The sequence below is a fragment of the Mustela erminea genome, chromosome X (assembly GCF_009829155.1).
Source record: "Mustela erminea isolate mMusErm1 chromosome X, mMusErm1.Pri, whole genome shotgun sequence".
In the NCBI taxonomy this organism is placed as follows: domain Eukaryota; kingdom Metazoa; phylum Chordata; class Mammalia; order Carnivora; family Mustelidae; genus Mustela; species Mustela erminea.
The window spans coordinates 59,737,152-59,756,217 of NC_045635.1; the positions used below are offsets into that span (position 1 = coordinate 59,737,152).

The following is a 19,066-nucleotide window of genomic DNA, read 5'->3' on the forward strand; positions in this document are numbered from 1 at the left end:
GGGGGGGGTACTCCGTATGATGAACTATTTTCCTTTCTCATTCCAAAGATCAGAGAGCACTGGGTGAGCTGTGCTTTGTTCCAATGGAAACAAAACTAGAAAAGGCCAGTGGGGGTTGGCCAAACTTTCCTTTGTCCTCTCAGGCTAGAAGGCTAAATGGGAGGACTATGTGAAGGGGGGTGGTGGGGCAGGATTCCTGCCCCCATGAGGGCAATAAATCAGTAGAAGGGGGAGACCAGGATGGATTCTAGCAAAACAAAACAAAACAACGAAGAGCAAAGTCCGCACTAGCTGGTAGGAAGGCCTTATGGTCCCCTTTATGCAGCCGTACCTCCCAGGGGTCAGCCAAGTCTGGTAGTCTCCAGCAAGGGGCTGCAGGACCCCCAGAGACACGGCTCTGTCAGCACTCTCCTGGCCCAAGAAGGGCTAAAGGCATCTCCAGGACCACTGTATTCCATTCACGCTCTGAGCCCCTGGCCCCATCTCTTTTCTGCCCCTACAGTGTGCCGTGCTCCCACCCAGAATAATGGGAACTCGAATTTGTCGATGTCATTCAGTTTGTCAAGCACTTCACTGTACCCTGGGTAGCTTAGTGGTTAAGAATGCCGGCTCGGGGCCCAGACTACCTGGCTCTGCTATCCTACAGCTGTAGGATCTTGAACAAGCTACTTAGCCTCTGTGCCTCAGTTTTCTCGTCTTTAAAATGGGAATAGTCACAAGATCTACATCTTCAGGGTTTTCTTTAAAGTTTTTTTAACTCTTTAAAGAGAGCACAAGCAGGGGGAGCGGCAGGCAGGAGAAGCAGACTCCCCACTGAGCAAGGAGCTGGACTCAGGACTCGATCCTAAGACCCTGGGATCATGACCTGAGCCCCAGGCAGATGCTTAACCGACAGAGCCACCCAGGCATCCCTTCAGGTTGTTTTTAAATTAAATGAGCTAATATTTAAATTCCTCCAAAGCAGAGACTTTGGTCTTACCTTACTGCCATATCCCTCAGGCCTAAACAGTGCCTGGCCCCTAGCAGAGACTTGGCAACTCTTTATGAAATATATATAAAGGGCTTCGAATGGGAACTGATACTTAGGGAGTGCGACACTGGTAGTTGTTGTCTCTCACGCTCTCACAACAGTTCCAAGAGGAGCGCTCTGCATTTCCCACAGGGCAGTTTTCTTCCTCCGTGTAAGGTTCAAGTTTGGAGTCGTGGTACTAAAGACTTAAAATCGAGGGAGACAGTTTGGGCCACAGAGGGTCATGAAGGCAGCCCTCAGATCTGAGCCAATAGCATCCCCCCCTCCCACTTGTCCATTCCCTTGTCCCTTCCACAAATAGTGCCCTGTTGCCCCTGTGGGCCCAGCCCTGAGCAGCAAGCTGGGGAGGTACAGATGACGAGATAGACAAGGATTCAGCATTTGAGGAACTGAGAGTCTAGTGGAAAGAGACAGGCAGAAGCCAGTAGACGCTTCAATACTTTCAAATAGTAATAAATGCTCTGGAAAAAATAAAGCAGTGCAGTGGGATAGAGGATGGCTGCACTGTGTATGTTGTGGGGGTGAGGAAGTGACGCAGGACCTCTTCTGGGGGTTTGGGTCTCAGATCGAGGGCCCTTGCCTTCAGTTGGTCTTCAATACCGTATCAGTAATACTTCATCTTGCGAGCATGTATATGCTGTCTGCCCAAGGCAGGGGATCATTGCCAAATGGAGCTCCTAAGGGGTCTGTACATGGGGGTGTGGGTGTGAGGGGCTGGAGAGAAGGGGGCCGTGCACATGTACTGCTTGCGTAGGAAGCTTCTGGAATCCTCTGTCCTCTGGCCGAAGCTGTTAAGTTACGCTGGGTGAAACGATGGCATCAGCCGAAAGCTTCCTGACGGCCTTCTGCGCTCCCAGGGAGGAGGCGGCTGGCTAGTGTCCTCGTGCCCCCTGCTCGAACACCGTCCAGGCACTGTCTTGTGCCGTCCTGATCCTAGTCACACTTGGGTGTCCTCGTCCATTACAGGTTTGGGCATCCCCAGAGCCCAGGACAGAATTGACACCTTAGCGAATGAAAGGATACTTGGGTGGCTGTTTTTCCTTCCACTCCTCAGCTGACTGGCTCATTCCTCCTCAAACATCAAAAGGCAGTGCGCAGGTCACCTTAGCTCCTTGCTTCCCTTGCTTCAGTTAGCTGCGAAACAAAAAATGTTAAACCGTATAAAGGCTCTTGCTCATCCTTTTCTTCCTCTTCGAAGCCTCCCGAGGCGCATGGTCGGTCCCTCCCACCTGAGGGCTCCAGCACTTTCTGTTTCCCCATGAGAGCCTTGATCTCGCCAGGGTCATTGTCTGCTACGGTTAGGTCAAATCCTTAGCCTGTCATTTTCTCAGTGGCAGGGACTGTTTTTTGGTCATCTTCGCATCCCCAGCCTATCTCCTAGAGGGGGCTCAATAAATATTGGTGGAATTAATGAAAACAAAAACAAAAACAAAAAACAAAACCCCAATCAAACAGCGAATGAATTATCAGTTTTGCTTCGAGTGCGCTAGGTAGTGGTGTGGAGCTGGATGGAGCCGGCTTGTTGTAGCTCTTGAGAACCAATTGTTACATATTTAGGAAACTCGTGAGCTGATTGTGAAACACAGCCACCATTAAAAATTGAGTTATTTGAGACAACAGAAGACAAACCAACAATGAGGGACATTTTCTTTTTTATCAAATAGATGACCAACTCAATGCAACATAGGACCCTAGATTGGATCCTAGAACAGAAAAAAGACTTTAGTGGGAAAACTGAAGTCCAAATAAATTTTGTACTTTAATTAATTAATGTACTGAGGCTTACTTCTCTGTTTCAATCAAAGTTGTTTTTTAAGACTTTATTTATTTATTTGTCAGAGAGAGAGCACAACCAGGGGGAGCAGCAGGCAGAAGGCAAAGCTGGCTCCCTGCTGAGCAAGGAGCCCAACACAGGACTCGATCCCAGGACGACAGAATCGTGACCTGAGCCGAAGGCAGATGCTTAACCAACTGAGTCACCCAGGCGCCCCTGATCAATGTTTTATAATCATGTAGGATATCAGTATGAGGACTTCTCTGTACTGCTTCTGCAACTCTTTTGTAAGTCTGGAATTATCTCAAAATGAAAAATTAACTATTAAACAAAAATATTAAATGATATAAACCTCCAATTAAATAAATTCTACTTAAAAAGAATAATAAGTATTTATTATTGGGACTCAGATAATTAGTTTACTTTAGTTCTTCCCTGTTAGTTTACTTCCTAATGAGTTTACCATGATCTATGACCTTAGGCTGCTTCACATCCATTACGTCTGAATGATGTACATCTTTGCCCATTCCGTGTTTGCTGATGTCACATAGGTAGCTTGAAATAGGCCAAAGTGAAAGTGTTTGTGTTGCAGAAATCTGAGAAGGCTACAAATGAGAGGTTGGATTCTTGTTTTGTTCATTGCAGTCTAGACTTCAAGAAAGCGACGGAGAAAAATGTTAATAATGTATGTTAAACTAATTTGTGTGTAAGAGTAAGTGTGTGTTGCTTTGTGAATAGCACACACCAAAAAAATGAGGAAGCATGCTTCTGATACTTGGAAACTATTCTCTGATTCAGCAAAGAAGTTGTTCAAATCACTGATAAATTTGTCAAGTTCCAACACTGCTTCATTGTTTCCCTTATTGCTTGTTAACATAAATGAAAATATCAACCACCATTCATGTAGGAACTACACTTGTTCTTCTCTTTCAATTGTAGATTGGCAATGGATATTAGAATTCAGCAAAATCGGGGCACCTGGGTGGCTCAGTCAGTTAAGTGTCTGTGTTCAACTTGGGTCATGGTCCCAGGGGTCATGGGATCCAGCCCTGCATCAGGCTCCCTCCTCATGGAGGAGTCTGCTTCTCCCTCTGCTGCTGCTCCCCCTGCTTGTGCTCTCTCTCTTTCCTTCTCTCTCTGTCAAGTGAATAAATAAAATCTTAAAGAAAAGAATTCAGCAAAATCAATGAAAACATTATATGAAAATCAAGCCGCTATATGGATTTTGCAATAAAGAGTATTGTATATTTCATTATTATTCATAAACTCTATGCTTCACATTCTTACATAGCACATAAATAAATAGGCATTCTTTTTTGAGAGCCGGTTGCTAACCATTTACCAAAACACCACTGGTCCCAAATATTAACCCGTTGTTTCCTCAAATGCACTGATGGAAAGAAAAGAACTTTGCTGGCACCTTCTCTGTGCCCAGCTGCTGGGCTGTGTCTTTTCCGCTCATCATCTCAATTGCTTTTCATCTCAACTCTGTGAAGTGTAAGTACTATGGACACCGTTTATGAGGATATTGAGGCTCCAAGAGGTGAAGTGACCAGACTAAGGGCAAGTCCTTGGTACAGCATAGAGCCAGGATCAAACCCTACTTTCATCTGAAGCCAAAGCTCGTTGTATTGGTTTCCTACTGCTGCTGTAGTGGCTGAAAGCAACACAGATTTATGATCTTACAGTTCTGGAGGTCAGAAGTCTGACACGGGGATCACTGGGCCGAAATCAAGGTGTGGGCAGGGCTGCATTCCTTCTGGAGGTTCGAGGGGGGAACATCTGCTTCCTTGCCTGCTTCTAGACACTTCTAGACGCTGCCTGCATTGCTTGGCTTTTCTCCCCTTCTTCCATCTTCCAAACCAGTGATGGCTGGTCGAGTCCTTCTCACATCTCAGTCATCTGACCCTCCATCTGGCATCTTGACTCTGCCTGGCTTACCCCCCTTTTATAGGGATCCTTATCTGTTGATTGTGACCTTGAGCCCACCTGGAAGGGGCAGGCTCCTCTCCCCCATCTCAGGGTCAGCTGATTAGCCACTTGAATTCCATCTGCAAACCCTTTGTTTCTAAACTTTGCCATTTATTCTAACATATTCATAGGCTCTGGCAACTTGGGACATGGACGACTTTGGGGGGCCATGATTCTATCCACCACACAAGTGGTGCTTTTTCCATGACCTTGCCTCTTGTTTTAGCGGTTGCCTAATCCAATGCAAGACTGATACCATTCTCCCTGGCACCTACAGGCCACACGTCCTGTGCTTTCCACTTTGGGGCTAAGATACCTTCTCTCCTTCTGTTAGTCTCCCAGCCTGCCAGAGAGCCCTGGGGAGAATGGTTTAGAATCCCTGGGGCTTTTACCCCTGGGCATATATTTTACCTGTGCTCTTACTGACGCCTCACTTTCTGGCCACCACCCAGGCTCACACCCTATTTATTTGCTCTTCTCCCAGGCATTTACATTGGCTGTATTCTAGAAAAGCCCTGGGACTTGACTAAAATGTTCCTTGCCCACGCCCGTGGATGAAGCATCTAACTGTCTGTGTTTAATATTGCTCTCTGACTGGCTTCCCAGAATCAGACTCTTTTTAAGTAGTAGTCCTCCACCTTCTCTAGTTTTTGCCACCCTGAGATCCCAGACCCGAAACCTCCTCCACTGACATCAGCCAATGGCCAGGAGCTGCCCCCCACAAAGCCTTTATAGCAGCCAGAAGCCCCTCTTTGCTGCTTCTGAGTTCTGACCACAGCCTTCTTATCTCCCCCTTCTCCATCCTTGACGACAGCGTTATGCCCTCCCTTCTGCCTCTCAGATTCACACCCACACGTGGGCCCTGTCTGAATCCAGCCACCTTGAGGGAAACTTTCCAGATTTTACTGTCCCAAGGGACTCTTGTCCTCCTCTGAGCACCTATGGGACTTACCGTCAGTAACACTTGGTTTGACGCTTTATCATCTGCCATTATGGACAGGTCTCAAACTGGTGACTGGTGGTGGGAGAGATGGTAAATAATATCCACAGGTGTGTTTTATTTGATCTGCACCTGCTTTGTTACAGGCCGTGGAGCCTAATGCGGGGCTGAACTCATGACCCTGAGATCAAGACCGGAGCTGAGATCCAGGGTTGGATGCTTAACCGACTGAGCCATCCAGGCGACCCAGGTGGTTTGGTAGTTTGCTAACCATGTGGCAATCAGTAATACTCCCATCCAGTCAGGATTTCTGGCTTCTTTGAAAAACAAAAAAGTCTGGTAATACTGCTTGTGCATTTCCACTGGGTGGTAATTAGCGGGACTGGAGTGGGGGCTCCCCCTTTAGATGGAGCATGTGCTCTCCAGCTTACCATAGCTCCCCACTCCCCCTGCCTTATTAACGCATTACTCCAGTCTCCTTCACTCAGTTACAGTTATTTGACCGGCTCCTGAGGCATTCTGAAATATTCCATGCCAGCGCAAATGTCCAGCTGTGTCACAGTCTCTTGGAGGAATGAAACTTTATTTCCTCATTTTGCATTTCTTTTCTTTTTTTTTTGAAAAGCCTTATTTATTTGCCACAGAGAGAGAGAGAGAGAGCACAAGCAGGGCGAGCAGCAGACAGAGGGAGAAGCAGGTTCCCTGCTGAGCAAGGAGCCTGATGCGGAACTCCATCCCAGGACTGTTGGATCATGACCTGAGCCAAAGGCAGCCCCTCAACCAACTGAGCTACCCAGGCGTCCCTATTATCTTATTTTTCATCATGATAAATGTATTCTTTAATCCCCATCATCTGTTTCCCACATTTCCCCCATCCACGTCCCTTCCAGTAACCATCAGTTTATTCTCTATAGTTGGATCTGTTTCTTGGTTTGTCTCTCTCCACATATGAGTAAGATCATATGGTATTTGTCTCTCTCCAGCTGACTTATTTCACTCCGCATAACACTCTCTAGCTCTGCCCATGTCGTTGCAATGGCAAGGTCTCTTTCCTTTTACGGCTGAGTAATATTCCATTGCATATTTATACACCACATCTTCTTTATGCATTCAGCTATCAGTGGACAATTGGGCTGTTTCCATGGTTTGGCTAGTGTAAATAATGCTGAATCAACATCAGGGTTCATTTATCTCTTTGGATTTGTGTTTTTGTATTTTGGGGGTAAATACCCAGTAGTGCCATTACTAGAATATAGGGTCGTTCCACTTTTAATATTTTGAGGAACCTCCTTACTGTTTTTCACAGTGCCTGCTCCAGTTCAAATACCCACCAGCCATGCACAAGGGTTCCTCTTTCTCCACATCCTCACCAGCATTCATTGTTTCTCGTGTTGTTGATTTTAGCTGTTCTGACAGGTGTGAGGTGACAGCTCATTGTAGTTTCGATTTCTATTTCCTGATGATGAGTGATGTTCAGCATCTTTTCATGTGTCTGTTAGCCATCAGTATGTCTTCCTTTCATGTCTTCTGCCCATTTCTAGTGGAATTATTTGTCTTTTAGGGGTATTGAGTTGTATCAGTTCTTTATATATTTTGGATGCTAACCCTTTATCGGATATGTCACTTGCAAATATCTTCTCCCATTCAGTAGGTTGCCTTTTAGTTTTGTTGATTGTTTCCCTCACTGTGCAGAAGCTTTTTATTTTAATGTAGTCCCAGTAGTTTATTTCTTCTCTTCCTTGCCTCAGGAGAGATATCTAGAAAAATGTTGCTATGGCCAATGTCAGAGAGATTACCGTCTGTGCTCTCTTCAAGAATTTTTATGGATTCAGGTCTCACATTTAGGTCTTTAATCCATTTTGAGTTTATTTTTGTGTATGATGAAAGAAAGTGGTCCAGTTTCACTGTTTTGCATATATCCTGAGACTTTACTGAATTTGTGTATCAGTTCTAGTAGTTTTTTGGTGGAATCTTTAAGGTTTTTTATATAGAGTTTTATATATGTGTTTTTCTTTTTTTTTTTTTTAGATTTTATTTATTTATTTGACAGAGGGAGAGAGAGCACAAGTAGGCAGAGAGGCAGGCAGATAGAGAGAACAGGGGAAGCAGGCTCCCTGCTGAGCAGAAAGCCTGACATGGGGCTTGATCCCAGGACCCTGAGATCATGACCTGAGCTGAAGGCTTAACCACCTGAGCCACTCAGGTGCCCCTATATAGGTTTTTTATAGAGAGTTTCATGTCTTCTGTAAATATCAGAATTTTATTTCTTCCTTACCAATTCAGATGCCTTTCATTTCTTTATGCTGTCTGATTGCTGTGGCTGGGACTTCCAGTGCTATGTTGAATACAAGTGGTGAGAGTAGGAACTCCTGTCCTGTTCCTGACCTTGGGAAAACTCTCAGTTTTTCCCCATTGAGTATGATGTTGGCTGTGGGCTTTTCATATAAAGCCTTCATCATGTTGAGGTATGTTCCCTCTAAACCTACTTTGTTGAGGGTTTTTATCACAAATGGATGTTGTACTTTGTCAGATGCTTTTTCTGCATCTATTGAAGGAGCGTATGGTTCCTATCCTTTCTCTTATTAATGTGGTGGATCGTGTTGATTGATTTGTGAATATTGAACAACCCTTGCAACCCAGGAATAAACCCCACTTGATCATGGTGAATGATTTTTTAAAAAATGTATTGTTCAATTCAGTTTGCTGGTATTTTGTTGAGGATTTTTGCATCCGTGTTCATGAGAGATATCGGCCTGTGGTTGTCTTTTTTTGCAGTGTCTTTGTCTGGCTTTGGTATGAGGGTGATAGGCCTCATAGAATGATTTTGAAAATTGTTCTTCCTCTTGTGTGTTTTTTTTTAATAGTTTGAGAGGAATAGATATTAACTCTTCTTTAAATGCTTGGTAAAATTCACCTGTGAAGCCATCTGGTCCTGGACTTTGGTGTTTTGGGAGTTTTGGGGTTATTGATTCTATTTCATTACCAGAAATTGGTCTGTTCAAATTTTCTATTTCTTTCTGCTTTCGTTTTGGTAGGTTATATGTTTCTAGGAATTGATCCGTTTCTTCTAAGTTGTCCACTTTGTTGGCATACAGTTTTTCATTATAGTCTTTTACAATTGCTTGTATTTCATGGTGTTCATGGTCATTTCTCTTCCTTCATTAGTGATTTTGTTTATTTGGATCTTCTCTCTCTCTCTCTCTCTCTCTCTCTAATGAGTCTTGCTAGATACTTACCAATTTTGTTGATCTTTTCGGAGAACCAGCTGCTGGTTTCATTGATCTATTGATCTATTTTCTTGTTTTGTTAGCTTCTCTATAATTTATTTCTGCTCTAATCTTTATTGTGAATTTTGAATTTCTTTTGTTTCTCTCATGCTGCTCTGTACATAATAGATGCTTGCTAAATATTGAGAGAATGAAGAATTTCCTGAAAAAGGGGTCACCCTCTAGATGTTCTAGAATCAGTGAAAATTTGCTTTCACTCTAAGGTAAAGCTTTATAAATGCAACATCTGCTGACTGTTAGTTGCATCCGAACAACAGAGAGGGAAATCAAGTTTCAGAGAGCCTATACAGTAGGGCTGGGGCTGTAGATCTCGTAATTTCAGGGGTAAGGGCCAATACCCTTCTCCGATGAGGAAGCTTTCCTAGGCGTCCATGTTGGAAGAGCAGAGAGGAGCTGCCCCGCTGCTCTCTGGGAATGTTTGTACACAAACTCTGTGAGTTACTTTGTCTGGATAGAGATCAAACATTTGTAAAATGCCCTTTCCGTTCTGGGAATTTATTAAATAACTCTGCACTTATTCTTGGACTATCAGGAATTTGGAGCACCTTGGAAAACCTACTGAAAAGGTTAGGGAAATACAGAGAGATTGAGCCTAATCCTTGATGGGATTTAGAGCCCATTTGGTGAGTCATGTTCAATCGAGAGAAGTGTCTGCTGATTCACTGGCCCAGATGCGCTCAGAGGTTGTGCTATCCCCTCATGCCATCACTGGTGATACTGATGTGTGGGGCGGGATGGGAAAACAAAGAAGGTACGCGTGTTTACCTGCACTGCAACAAACAGAAAGGAACGTTGAGAGCCCCGAAAACTCCCACTGGGGCAGAAATCTGATGTCAGGTATTGCTGAACAGCGGCAGGCAAATTTGTCTGGACCTTTGGATGCAGAAGTGGGTTTGTCAAATTTGGTTCTTTTTTCTTTTTTTAAGATTTATTTATTTATTTGACACAGAGAAAGAGCACAAGTAAGGGGGGAGAAGCAGGCTCCACACTCAGCAGAGAGCCCGATCCCAGGATGCCCGGATCATGACCTGAGCTGAAGGCAGACACTTAACTGACTGAGCCCCATCCCCTGCCACCAGGCTCCCCAAGTCAGACCTTGGTTCTGAGTAACTTTGAGAACAGAGAGGTTGCACAGAAAACAGATACAGTGCATCCAGAAGCTTGACCCTGGAGCCCTTGTCTGCCTTCTCTGCCACCCTGTCCCCTCCAGCCACCACCAGTTCCAACCATGGCTAGGAGAGGAGGGAAGTGGGGAGCCACAGCCCCAGGGCCACCAGCTTCCTGCAGGCCCAAAGAGCTCACAGGCCTTGCTTGGGTCCCCCGAAATGCTCTGGCTCGGCTGGGTGGCCAGGAAGCTCTCAGACCAGTCCTAGAGGAGGCAATATAGGGCAGGGGAGGGTGGGGAAGGCTGGGCAGAGAATCAGCTAAGGACACACACGGGTGGCTTTTATCCTGCAGACTCTGTAGGAAGTCTGGAATCTATCACCTTGGAATCACCTAGAGCTGAGTTTATGTCACTTAATCTTGCCAAACCCAATTTTACTGCTCCTGATGTGATGTGGTGATGAGTCAGGAGGCAGTGTTTGTATAGCGCCTGGCCCATATTTCAAGAGATGGGAGCTGTTGAGCTCTATAATGTTGCAAATGAGCAATAAACTATTAGATAGGTTATTATTTGTTGTGGGTTTGTGGGTCAGACGCTATGCTAAACCATTTACCTCCATTATCTTTTTGATCCTTAAAGGAAAGATAAAGAAATTGAATTACGGAGCAGAAGAGTGACTCATCAAAGGTCATCCAGCTGGCAAATGACAGCAGCAGCATGAGCTCCAGGCAGAGCGGCTCCAGAACTGACACTTAGAACTGGACCACCTGCCAGACATTAACCCCACTTCATACACGGGGAAACATAGGTTTAGAAAGCCCTAGTGTCAGGGACAGAGCTCCCTGGGGCTTTAGACTCCAGGCTCTGCTTTGAAACATGCTGTGCGACCTTGGGCTAGTGACTCAACTCCTCTGAGCTTCTGTTTCCAAATCTGAAAAAATGTCCGAGTCCAAAGCCTCTGGCAGCCTATATGGTGAGAAGCAGTATCCCCTGGGAGAAGGTGGAGGGGAGGGAGCTCAGAATCTCCTGGAGACAAAGGATGAGAAGACGGGTGTGACACAAAGTGGAGGCCGGTCTGGGATGCAGACTTGCCGGAGTAAATGCGCCCAGCTTGTACAGCCCATTTAGCGGCTGGCCTGAGAGTCCAGATGACCGGGTGGGCGGGAGTACGGATGGGCCACTCTGTTGGCTCACCCACACGGTGAGCCGCTGTTGCCACCTAGGGGACAGGCAGTGACCAGGAGCCCATGCCAGGGCTGTGGCTGAGCAGTACTGCACATTCCCCATCTCCTGCTGGTTTCCGGAGTGGAAAGGGGCGGCCCAGGCTTGCTCCAGGAGTGGGGAGGAAAGTGAGGAAAAGAAGCTGAGAGCCACTCTGGTTTGGGATTTATAAATAAATCCATCTGGAAGTGTTTGGGGCTGACGGAGCCTGAGGCCGGCCCCTGCAATTCAGGCCATGTGGCACATATTTCCATTCACACCAAACCCACCCCCACACCCCAGTCCCAAGAGACCATCTGATTGGGCCTGTCTGCTCCGGCCCTGAGCTCGACAGGAACCCCTCAGGCCCCCGCCCTGCTTCCAGCCCCCACCCCAACCCTCCTCTCCTCCCAGCCCAGCTCCTGCAAGATGTCTTGCAAGGGCTTCAGGACATTTCATGGTCTACTCAAGTGTTGCTTGAAGGAATGAATGGATTTTCAAGTCTGCATTTAACGGGTAATGCATTCCTCTTAGTAGGAAGGGGCCCCATGGTGGTTATGGAAGATGAGGCATTCTTAACTTTTGGCCTCCCATCTCGAGATTCCAGCAAAGGCCAGCCAAGGTGCAAAGGCACTGCCTGAGTCTTGTTCATCTTTCTTTTTATTATTTATTTATTTATTTATTTGACAGAAAGAGAGAGCTTAAGCAGAGGGAGCTGCAGAGGGAAAAGAGAGAAGCAGGCTCTCCATTGAGCTGGGAGCCCAACACAGGGCTGGATCCCAGGACTCTGGGATCATGACCCGAGCCAAAGGCAGATGCCCAACCGGTTGAGCCACCCGGGCGCCCCACCTTGTTCGTCTTTCTATCCCCAGTGCCAACCGTAACGCTCAGTGGGTGTTGGTTATATGAAGGGGTGAGTTGATTTATCAGTTTAACAAACAGCGCACACCCTCCTGGTCTGTGCACTCTGCTGCATGCTGGGAACACGGTAAAGTACAAAATAACCAGAGTCCCTGCTCTCATTGAGCTCACGGTCACAGTGCTTCTCAACGAGATTAGCCTTCACACTCGGAGGAAGACCAGTCTCTGCAGGTGTGGGGGTGCTCTCTGTGCATTGTAGGATATTTCACATCCTCATTCCTGGAGTCACTGGGACTACCTTCAATGTCCCTACGCATTCCCAAATACTTCCAGGGGGCAAAAGGACACCTCCCTCTCCCAGCTGCAGGGGAACTTGACAGTGAGCCAGGGAAGGAAGGCCATTCCCAGGGTATGAATGCATGCAGTCCTCTAAGTCCGCATGTAAATCAGGTGGCTTAGAACTGGGAAATCACATTTGCTCTACAGAGCTATAAAAGCTCCTTCAGTCGGTGAGTTGGGGCCCTGAAGCCCAGACTGTAGCTGAGGTACGTCGTTCTCCCAAGCTGGGTCAGGGCTCAGGTGCAGGCACCATGCTGGCAGCTTTCAAAATGCTGATGAGTTGGCTACTTGGGACTGTCCAGGAAGCCACCAGAAACTGGTCCCAGGGCCAGATGACAGGTCAGATCCCAAGATAATGGATTTGGGATAAATCCACATTGAGGCTGGAGTTAGAGTTGAGGCCCAGGACCCACTGAGATTGTCGAAGGAGAAGATACTGGGGGAAGAGGAAGGAACGAATCCAGGATAAAGGCCAGAGCTAGGGAAACAGGCCCCAGTGGTATCTCTTCTCGGCCCCCCTCATTTCTATGGGCACAGTCAACACCCCAGTTCAGGGTCTCGGCCTGTGCCAGGACCATTGCAGCAGCCTCCTACCCGGCCTCCATGCTTCTGGTCTCTGCCTTCCAGAATTCTCTTCTTAAAACACAGTCTTTGTCTTTTGCCTTCCCAACATTCACCAGGGCCAGCCTCTCCAGCCCTGCATCTTAAACCCCTGTGGTCCAGCTTCCCATCAACCTGGCACTCTCTTGGCAAACAGGCTCCAGGTGCTCCTGCCCAGGCTCATTGTGGCTCATCCACTAGAACTTACCATCTGGCCGCATGGAGCCCCAAACACACACTGCCCTTCTCACCTCCATGCCAACTCCCCCCCAAGCCTGGGCTGCCTTTTGACATCTCTCTCCATTTGGAAAAATGCACCCGGGCTTCAAGACCAGGCCAGGTCTCCTCTCCCTGAGGCCTCAGAGGCAAGCAAATGCTTTCCCACCACAGTGCTCCCTCTCTACCTCTTCAGTTCCACCACCGGGCTCTCTCTCCCACTAGACTAGGAGTTCTCTGAGGGCAGTAGCCATGTCTTGTTTTTTCAAAGATTGTATTTATTTATTTGACAGAGAGAGAGGGAGAGAGCTCAAGCAGGGGGAGTGGCAGGCAGAGGGAGAGAGAAGCAGATTCTCCTCTGAGCAGGGAGCCCCACATGGGACTCGATCTCAGGATCCTGGGATCATGACCTGAGTCTGAAGGCAGACACTTAACCAGCTGAGCCACACAAGTGTCCCAGCAGCCATGTCTTGTTTTGCTTTGTAACCCCCTTACCCAGCTCGGTGTGAATGACTGGGAAAGTAGGCTTGGGGGACAGTCTGGTAGGACAGGGCAAAGAGGACATGGGATGGGTTCCCCCAGGCCTTACCGTGGCTTCACTTAAGCCACTTTTAACTGCTCTCCCTGCATCAGCATGGTCCTTGGATGAGGATTCATGAAAGAGCTAGGGCAGCGAAGGAAAAAGATGGAGAGCCAAGGCCAAAGCCAGGCAGAGGGAGCGGTGTGGAGAAGACAGGAGAGACTGGGGCGGGGGGTGTGGGGGTAAAGGAGGAGCTGGGCGGGGTGTGGAGAGCAAAGGTCTGCATCATCAACTTACCTCCCTTGGGGGTTCCAATAACTTGGAACCGAATAAGAAAGATTTGGGATTCTGCAAATGCAAGCAGCTGCTTAGGCCGGTCAGCTGAATGTATAGTTAATTAAGAGGCATTAGTGCCCTTCGGTGCCACGCTGTGCATGGAACCATATCCTGCTGGGATCAGATGCCAGCTGCCCAGGACGCTCATTTAGTAAAGAGCCAAAAACAGCATCGGCATGAAAGAGCTAGAGAATTCCTCCGAGAGCTCTTCTGAAGGGCACCAGGGCGGCCACCGGAACCACATCATTGCCCCCACACCATGGGCCTAGAACTTGCCAAAGAAGAGCGGGCCCCAGAAGAAAACCAACACGTGGCAAGCAGCTAGTATCCCATAGGCCATGCCAGATACATTTTACACGCATGAGCTAATTTTTGTCCTTGATGCAACTGGGGGGCGGGGAGTGGTGTTGTCCCTATTTTACGGATTAGACAATTGAGGTCCCGGGAGAGGTAAAAATGTGGCCCGAGGGAACACAGCTCAAAAGTCTTGGATCTGGGATTCCAGGGCAGGTTGTCCCTTCTCCAGTTGGCAACTGTGTGCTCTGAGGTCTTGCTGACTTTGGCGGTGGGGCTGATCTCTTTGGATTGATTTCTTTGAACATAAACAAAATACCATCAGTTTTTCCTGGCTCTGGAATGAGCTTTCAGAATCATGTGCTGTGCTCTAGTTTCCAGCTGGGTGCCTTTGCTGGGGGTTCACAGTTATGAAGCAACAGGCCTTATCCCGAGGATCAGCAGGGTGCTTTTGTTCCCAGGAGATGCTGCAGACCCAGGGGCTCATGGACTGTGGGGCCAAGTTTTCCAACTTCTCTTCCCTCCCAATGACCTGCCTGTGGTTGATGGTTGACTGTCTTCCCAGGCAAATGTAAAATTCCCTATCAGAGTCATGATACCTCTGAGATGTTGGCCACACCGTGTTCTGAGCACCCCTGGAAACTGTCCCTGTCTGCTCAATTCATGACCCATGTGATCTGTCTGTTGCCAGGCTGTGAGTGATGGGGAGCAGAGGAGAGGAGGTATGGACAGCGTTGCCCAGAATTCTGATGTGACATGGTTAAGCCAGCTCACGAAGGGGCTGATGGAGGCAGAGTGGCTGGAGCCCATTTGGGGGCAAAATGGCACCCGGTATGACCCCTCAAGAGTTGTGGCTTTCGGGTGGGGGGTTGTTTAGAAAACCCATGACGATAGTTCCCCGGAATTGCTTGGGAGTCAGGAGTCAGGCACCATCTGGGGATCTTTGGGGCTTGAACTTTGGCCTAGAAGTGGCAGGGAATCATCATGCTGCCTGTAGGGCCTTCTGGAATTGTGTCAAATAACAGGATTTTCAGGGATGCACAATGATAAGCAGGGTAACAAGTCTCTGGTCTTGAGTTTGGGCTTTTGCTCCGGTCATTTTACTGAAAAAGGATCCCTCTGCACCACCTTTAAAATCTATTTGGAATCCAAGCACTTCCCACCACCTCCAATGCTGCCATCTCCTGCCACTGTAGTACAAGCCATCGTCCCATCTTGCCTATCACCAGTCTCCTCAAGTGGTGCTACTTGGTTTTTTAGAGTTTTCATTTATTTATTTGAGAGAGAGAGCGAGTACAAGTAGGAGGAACAGCAGGTAGAGGGGGAAGCAGGCTCCCTGCTGAGCAAGGAGCCCCATGCAGGGCTCGATCCCTGGACCCTGGATCATGTCCTGAGCCGAAGGCAGATGCCCAACCTACTGAGCCACCCAGGCGCTCCTGATGCTATTGAAGCCTAGGCTGAGTATGTCAGTCTTTCGCTCAGCATCCTCCAACTGCCCCCCTTCTCAGTCACAGTAAAAGCTGAAGTCTTGATGGTGGCTTGCAAGGGCCTCATCGTCTGCCCCCACCTTATGTCCTAGACATTCTCTTCTACAGATTCCTCCATCACCTACTCTGTTTCAGGCGATCTTTTTTAAGCCTTCTGGGCATATTTGTGTTTTGTACTTGTTCTTCCTTCTGCGGAGAATGTTCCCTGACTCCCCTACCCCCCACCACAGTGGCAGTCATGATCCCAGGAGCGAGTGGTCATGGGAAGCAGGGAAAGGTTGTTGTATGGAGAGGGCCACCTGGGGGGGGGGGGAGCTGTGGGCTTTGGTAGAGGGGTGCGGCCAACCCATGATGAACCTGCACAGAGAGAGCTGATGAAAAAAAAATTCTCATCTTCTTTTTCTTTCTTATCTCCTTGCAGGTGCCTCCCATTGGTCAAACCTAACCCGAAGCCAGAGGGCAAGGGAAGCCGTTAATGCAGTCTGCACAGGTCAGCATACCGGGGCACATGGCTGGGTGGAGAAAGGTGGAGAAGATCTGGTGGGGGAAATGGAAGACATCCAGAACCACCTGGCTCTCTGACTTCCTTCAGATCTCCACCAAAACGTTACATTCTAGGGGAGGCCTTCTCTGGCCACCATTTTTAAAATTTCCACCCCTGGCACCGAACATCTTATATACTCCTTCCAGGCTATGTTTTTTTTTTTTTCATGGCACTTAATATCACCTAATGTATAATTTATTTATCCTGCTTATCATCTGCTCCCTGCCTAGAATGAGAGCCCCATGAGGGCAGGGACTTTTTTGTAGACAGTGCTGGTGATCAGTGTCTAGAATACTACTTGGCTCATAGTAGGTGCTCAGTAAATATATGGTAAATGAGTGGATTTCAGAGACCATCCTACTGTGAGTCTGCTCTCAGCCAGGCACAGCATAGGTATCCAGTTGTTGGTCATGCCCACTGCTCTCAGTTGCCTCCAAAGAGGCTCATAGGCTGCCATGTTTTGGGGTCAGAGGGTAGGGGAAGTCTTTGCTACTCCCATGACTGACAACCTATGTGACGGTGTGTCAGCTTGAACCTTACAGAAACTACTGTTACACTGATTAGCATGGGCAGAGCTTTGTGTGGTTTTAAGTTGTCATCAGCCATGGGTAGGTTCATGGTCATGGACACATTGGCCCTTCCGGGTGGTATTTCTATACTGCACTAGTGGTACGTTATGGCAGGCCCGTCTCCAAGCTAGGTAAGGAGCCACTTCCTTGAGGCTCAAGGGCAGGGCAGTCGTAAGCCAGGTCTTCTGGCCATGGTGGTGGTGAAGCAGGGATTGGTCGGTTCAGGATAAAACAAACAGGTATAGATTCCTAGAACACTGTAGCTATGGCTGGGATGTTTTCACTATACAAGTAGCATGTGAATATGTTATCATTGTGGAAAAAAAGAAACCAATAATCCAGCTACAGTTCAAAACCCTCTTCCCTCCCCAGCTCCATTCCCCAGAGGAAACCACTGTGATCAGCGTAGAGTGCCCTCTTCCGCATCTTCTTCTGTGTATATATACATATGTATGTATGGTTGTGTGTGGGTATTAAAGATAAATGCTAGGGAACCATAGACACCAATTGATAACTTAACTTTTTTTCACTTAACAGTATATCTTGGAGGGGCGCCTGGGTGGCTCAGTCAGTTAAGCGTCTGCCTTCCACTCAGGTCATGATCCCAGGGTCCTGGGATAGAGCCCTGCATTGGGCTCCCTGCTCACTGGGAAGCCTGCTTCTTCCACTCCGATTTCTCTCTCTCCCACTTCCCCTACTTGTGTTCCTGCTCTTGCTATCTCTCTCTCTCTCTCTCTGTCAAATAAATAAATAAAATCTTTAAGAAAACCCCAACACAGAGAAATCCATAGACCCTTCAACCAGTTTCCCTCAATGGCAACCTCCTGCAAAACTAGGGTGCAGTATCATAAGCGGGACACACATGCAGTCAAGATACAGAAGATTTCCATCATCACAAGGATCCTTCAAGGTCCCCTTTCAGAGTCACACTCACTTTCCTCCCAGCCCTACCTCCTGCTTAAGCTCTAGCAACCACTCCTCTGTTCTCCATTTCTAAAACAAGGTCATTTCAATAATGTTGTGTAAATAGAATCAGTAGCGGACCTTTTGGGGATTGTTTTCTTTAGTCAGCTGAGTTCTCTGGAGGGTCATCAAAGTTGCGTGTATGGATATTCTGTTCCTTTCTACAGGTGAGTAGTTTTCCATGGCTGGGATATATCACACATAGTTTAGCCATTCACCTGTTGAAGGACACGTGGATTGTTCCTAGTTTCTTGGCTACTATAAATAAAGTTGCTACGAATAGTCATAAAACTGTAGACAGTTTTCATTTCTCTGGGAGACATGTCCACAAATGCAAGGGCCGTCTTGTAGCTTTTAAAGGAACTCTCTGGGGACGTCTGGGTGGCTCAGTCGGTTAAGCGCCTGCCTTTGGCTCAGGTCATGATTCTGGTGTCCTGGGATCGAGTCCCACATCAGGGGGTCTCTGCTCAGTGAGGAGCCCGCTGCTCCCCATGCTTGTAATCGTGCTCTCTCTCGCTGACAAATAAATAAAATCTTTAAAAAAAAAAAAAAGTAACTCGCCAAACTGTTTTACAAAATAGCCATATCATTTTACATTCCTACCAGCAATGTATGACAGATCCAGTTTCTTGGCACCTCCACCACAATTTGGTGTAGTCACTATTTTTTTTTTAAATTTTAGGCATTCTGGTTAGGTGTGTGGTGATATCTTGTCGTGGTTTTACTTTGCATGTCCCTAATGGCAAGCCATTGAACATCTTTTCGTGTGCTTACTTGCCATCCACATAACCTTTCCAGCAAATTGACTGTTCATGTCATGTTTTGATTGTTAAGTAGAAGAACTAGCTCTCAATTCCAAAAATTTTTCCTCTGCCTAAAAATTTCGTTTTCCACCTCCCATTTAAGTTTGTGATGCATTTTCCAGTTTTATTGAGATATAGTTGAGGTATGATGTTGTGTGAGTTTAAGGTAGATAATGCAATGATCTGATACACATATATATTGCAAAATGATCACCACGATAAGATTA

At 47.2% G+C, this 19,066-nt stretch overlaps 1 protein-coding gene across 2 annotated transcripts in view; it reads left to right on the top strand.

The window, feature by feature from the left end:
- Positions 1 to 19,066, top strand: part of NHSL2 (NHS like 2) — a 263,702-nt gene that overhangs the window by 96,666 nt on the left and 147,970 nt on the right. Inside the window, exons 1-2 of one of the 2 annotated variants that reach the window (XM_032331457.1) lie at positions 3,014 to 3,091; positions 16,382 to 16,450. In XM_032331457.1, coding sequence (XP_032187348.1) covers positions 3,028 to 3,091; positions 16,382 to 16,450 — 133 coding nt within the window. In that variant the 5' untranslated portion in view covers positions 3,014 to 3,027. Of the gene's footprint in view, positions 1 to 3,013; positions 3,092 to 16,381; positions 16,451 to 19,066 lie in introns of those variants that run through there. The other variant, XM_032331460.1, reaches the window with a different exon arrangement.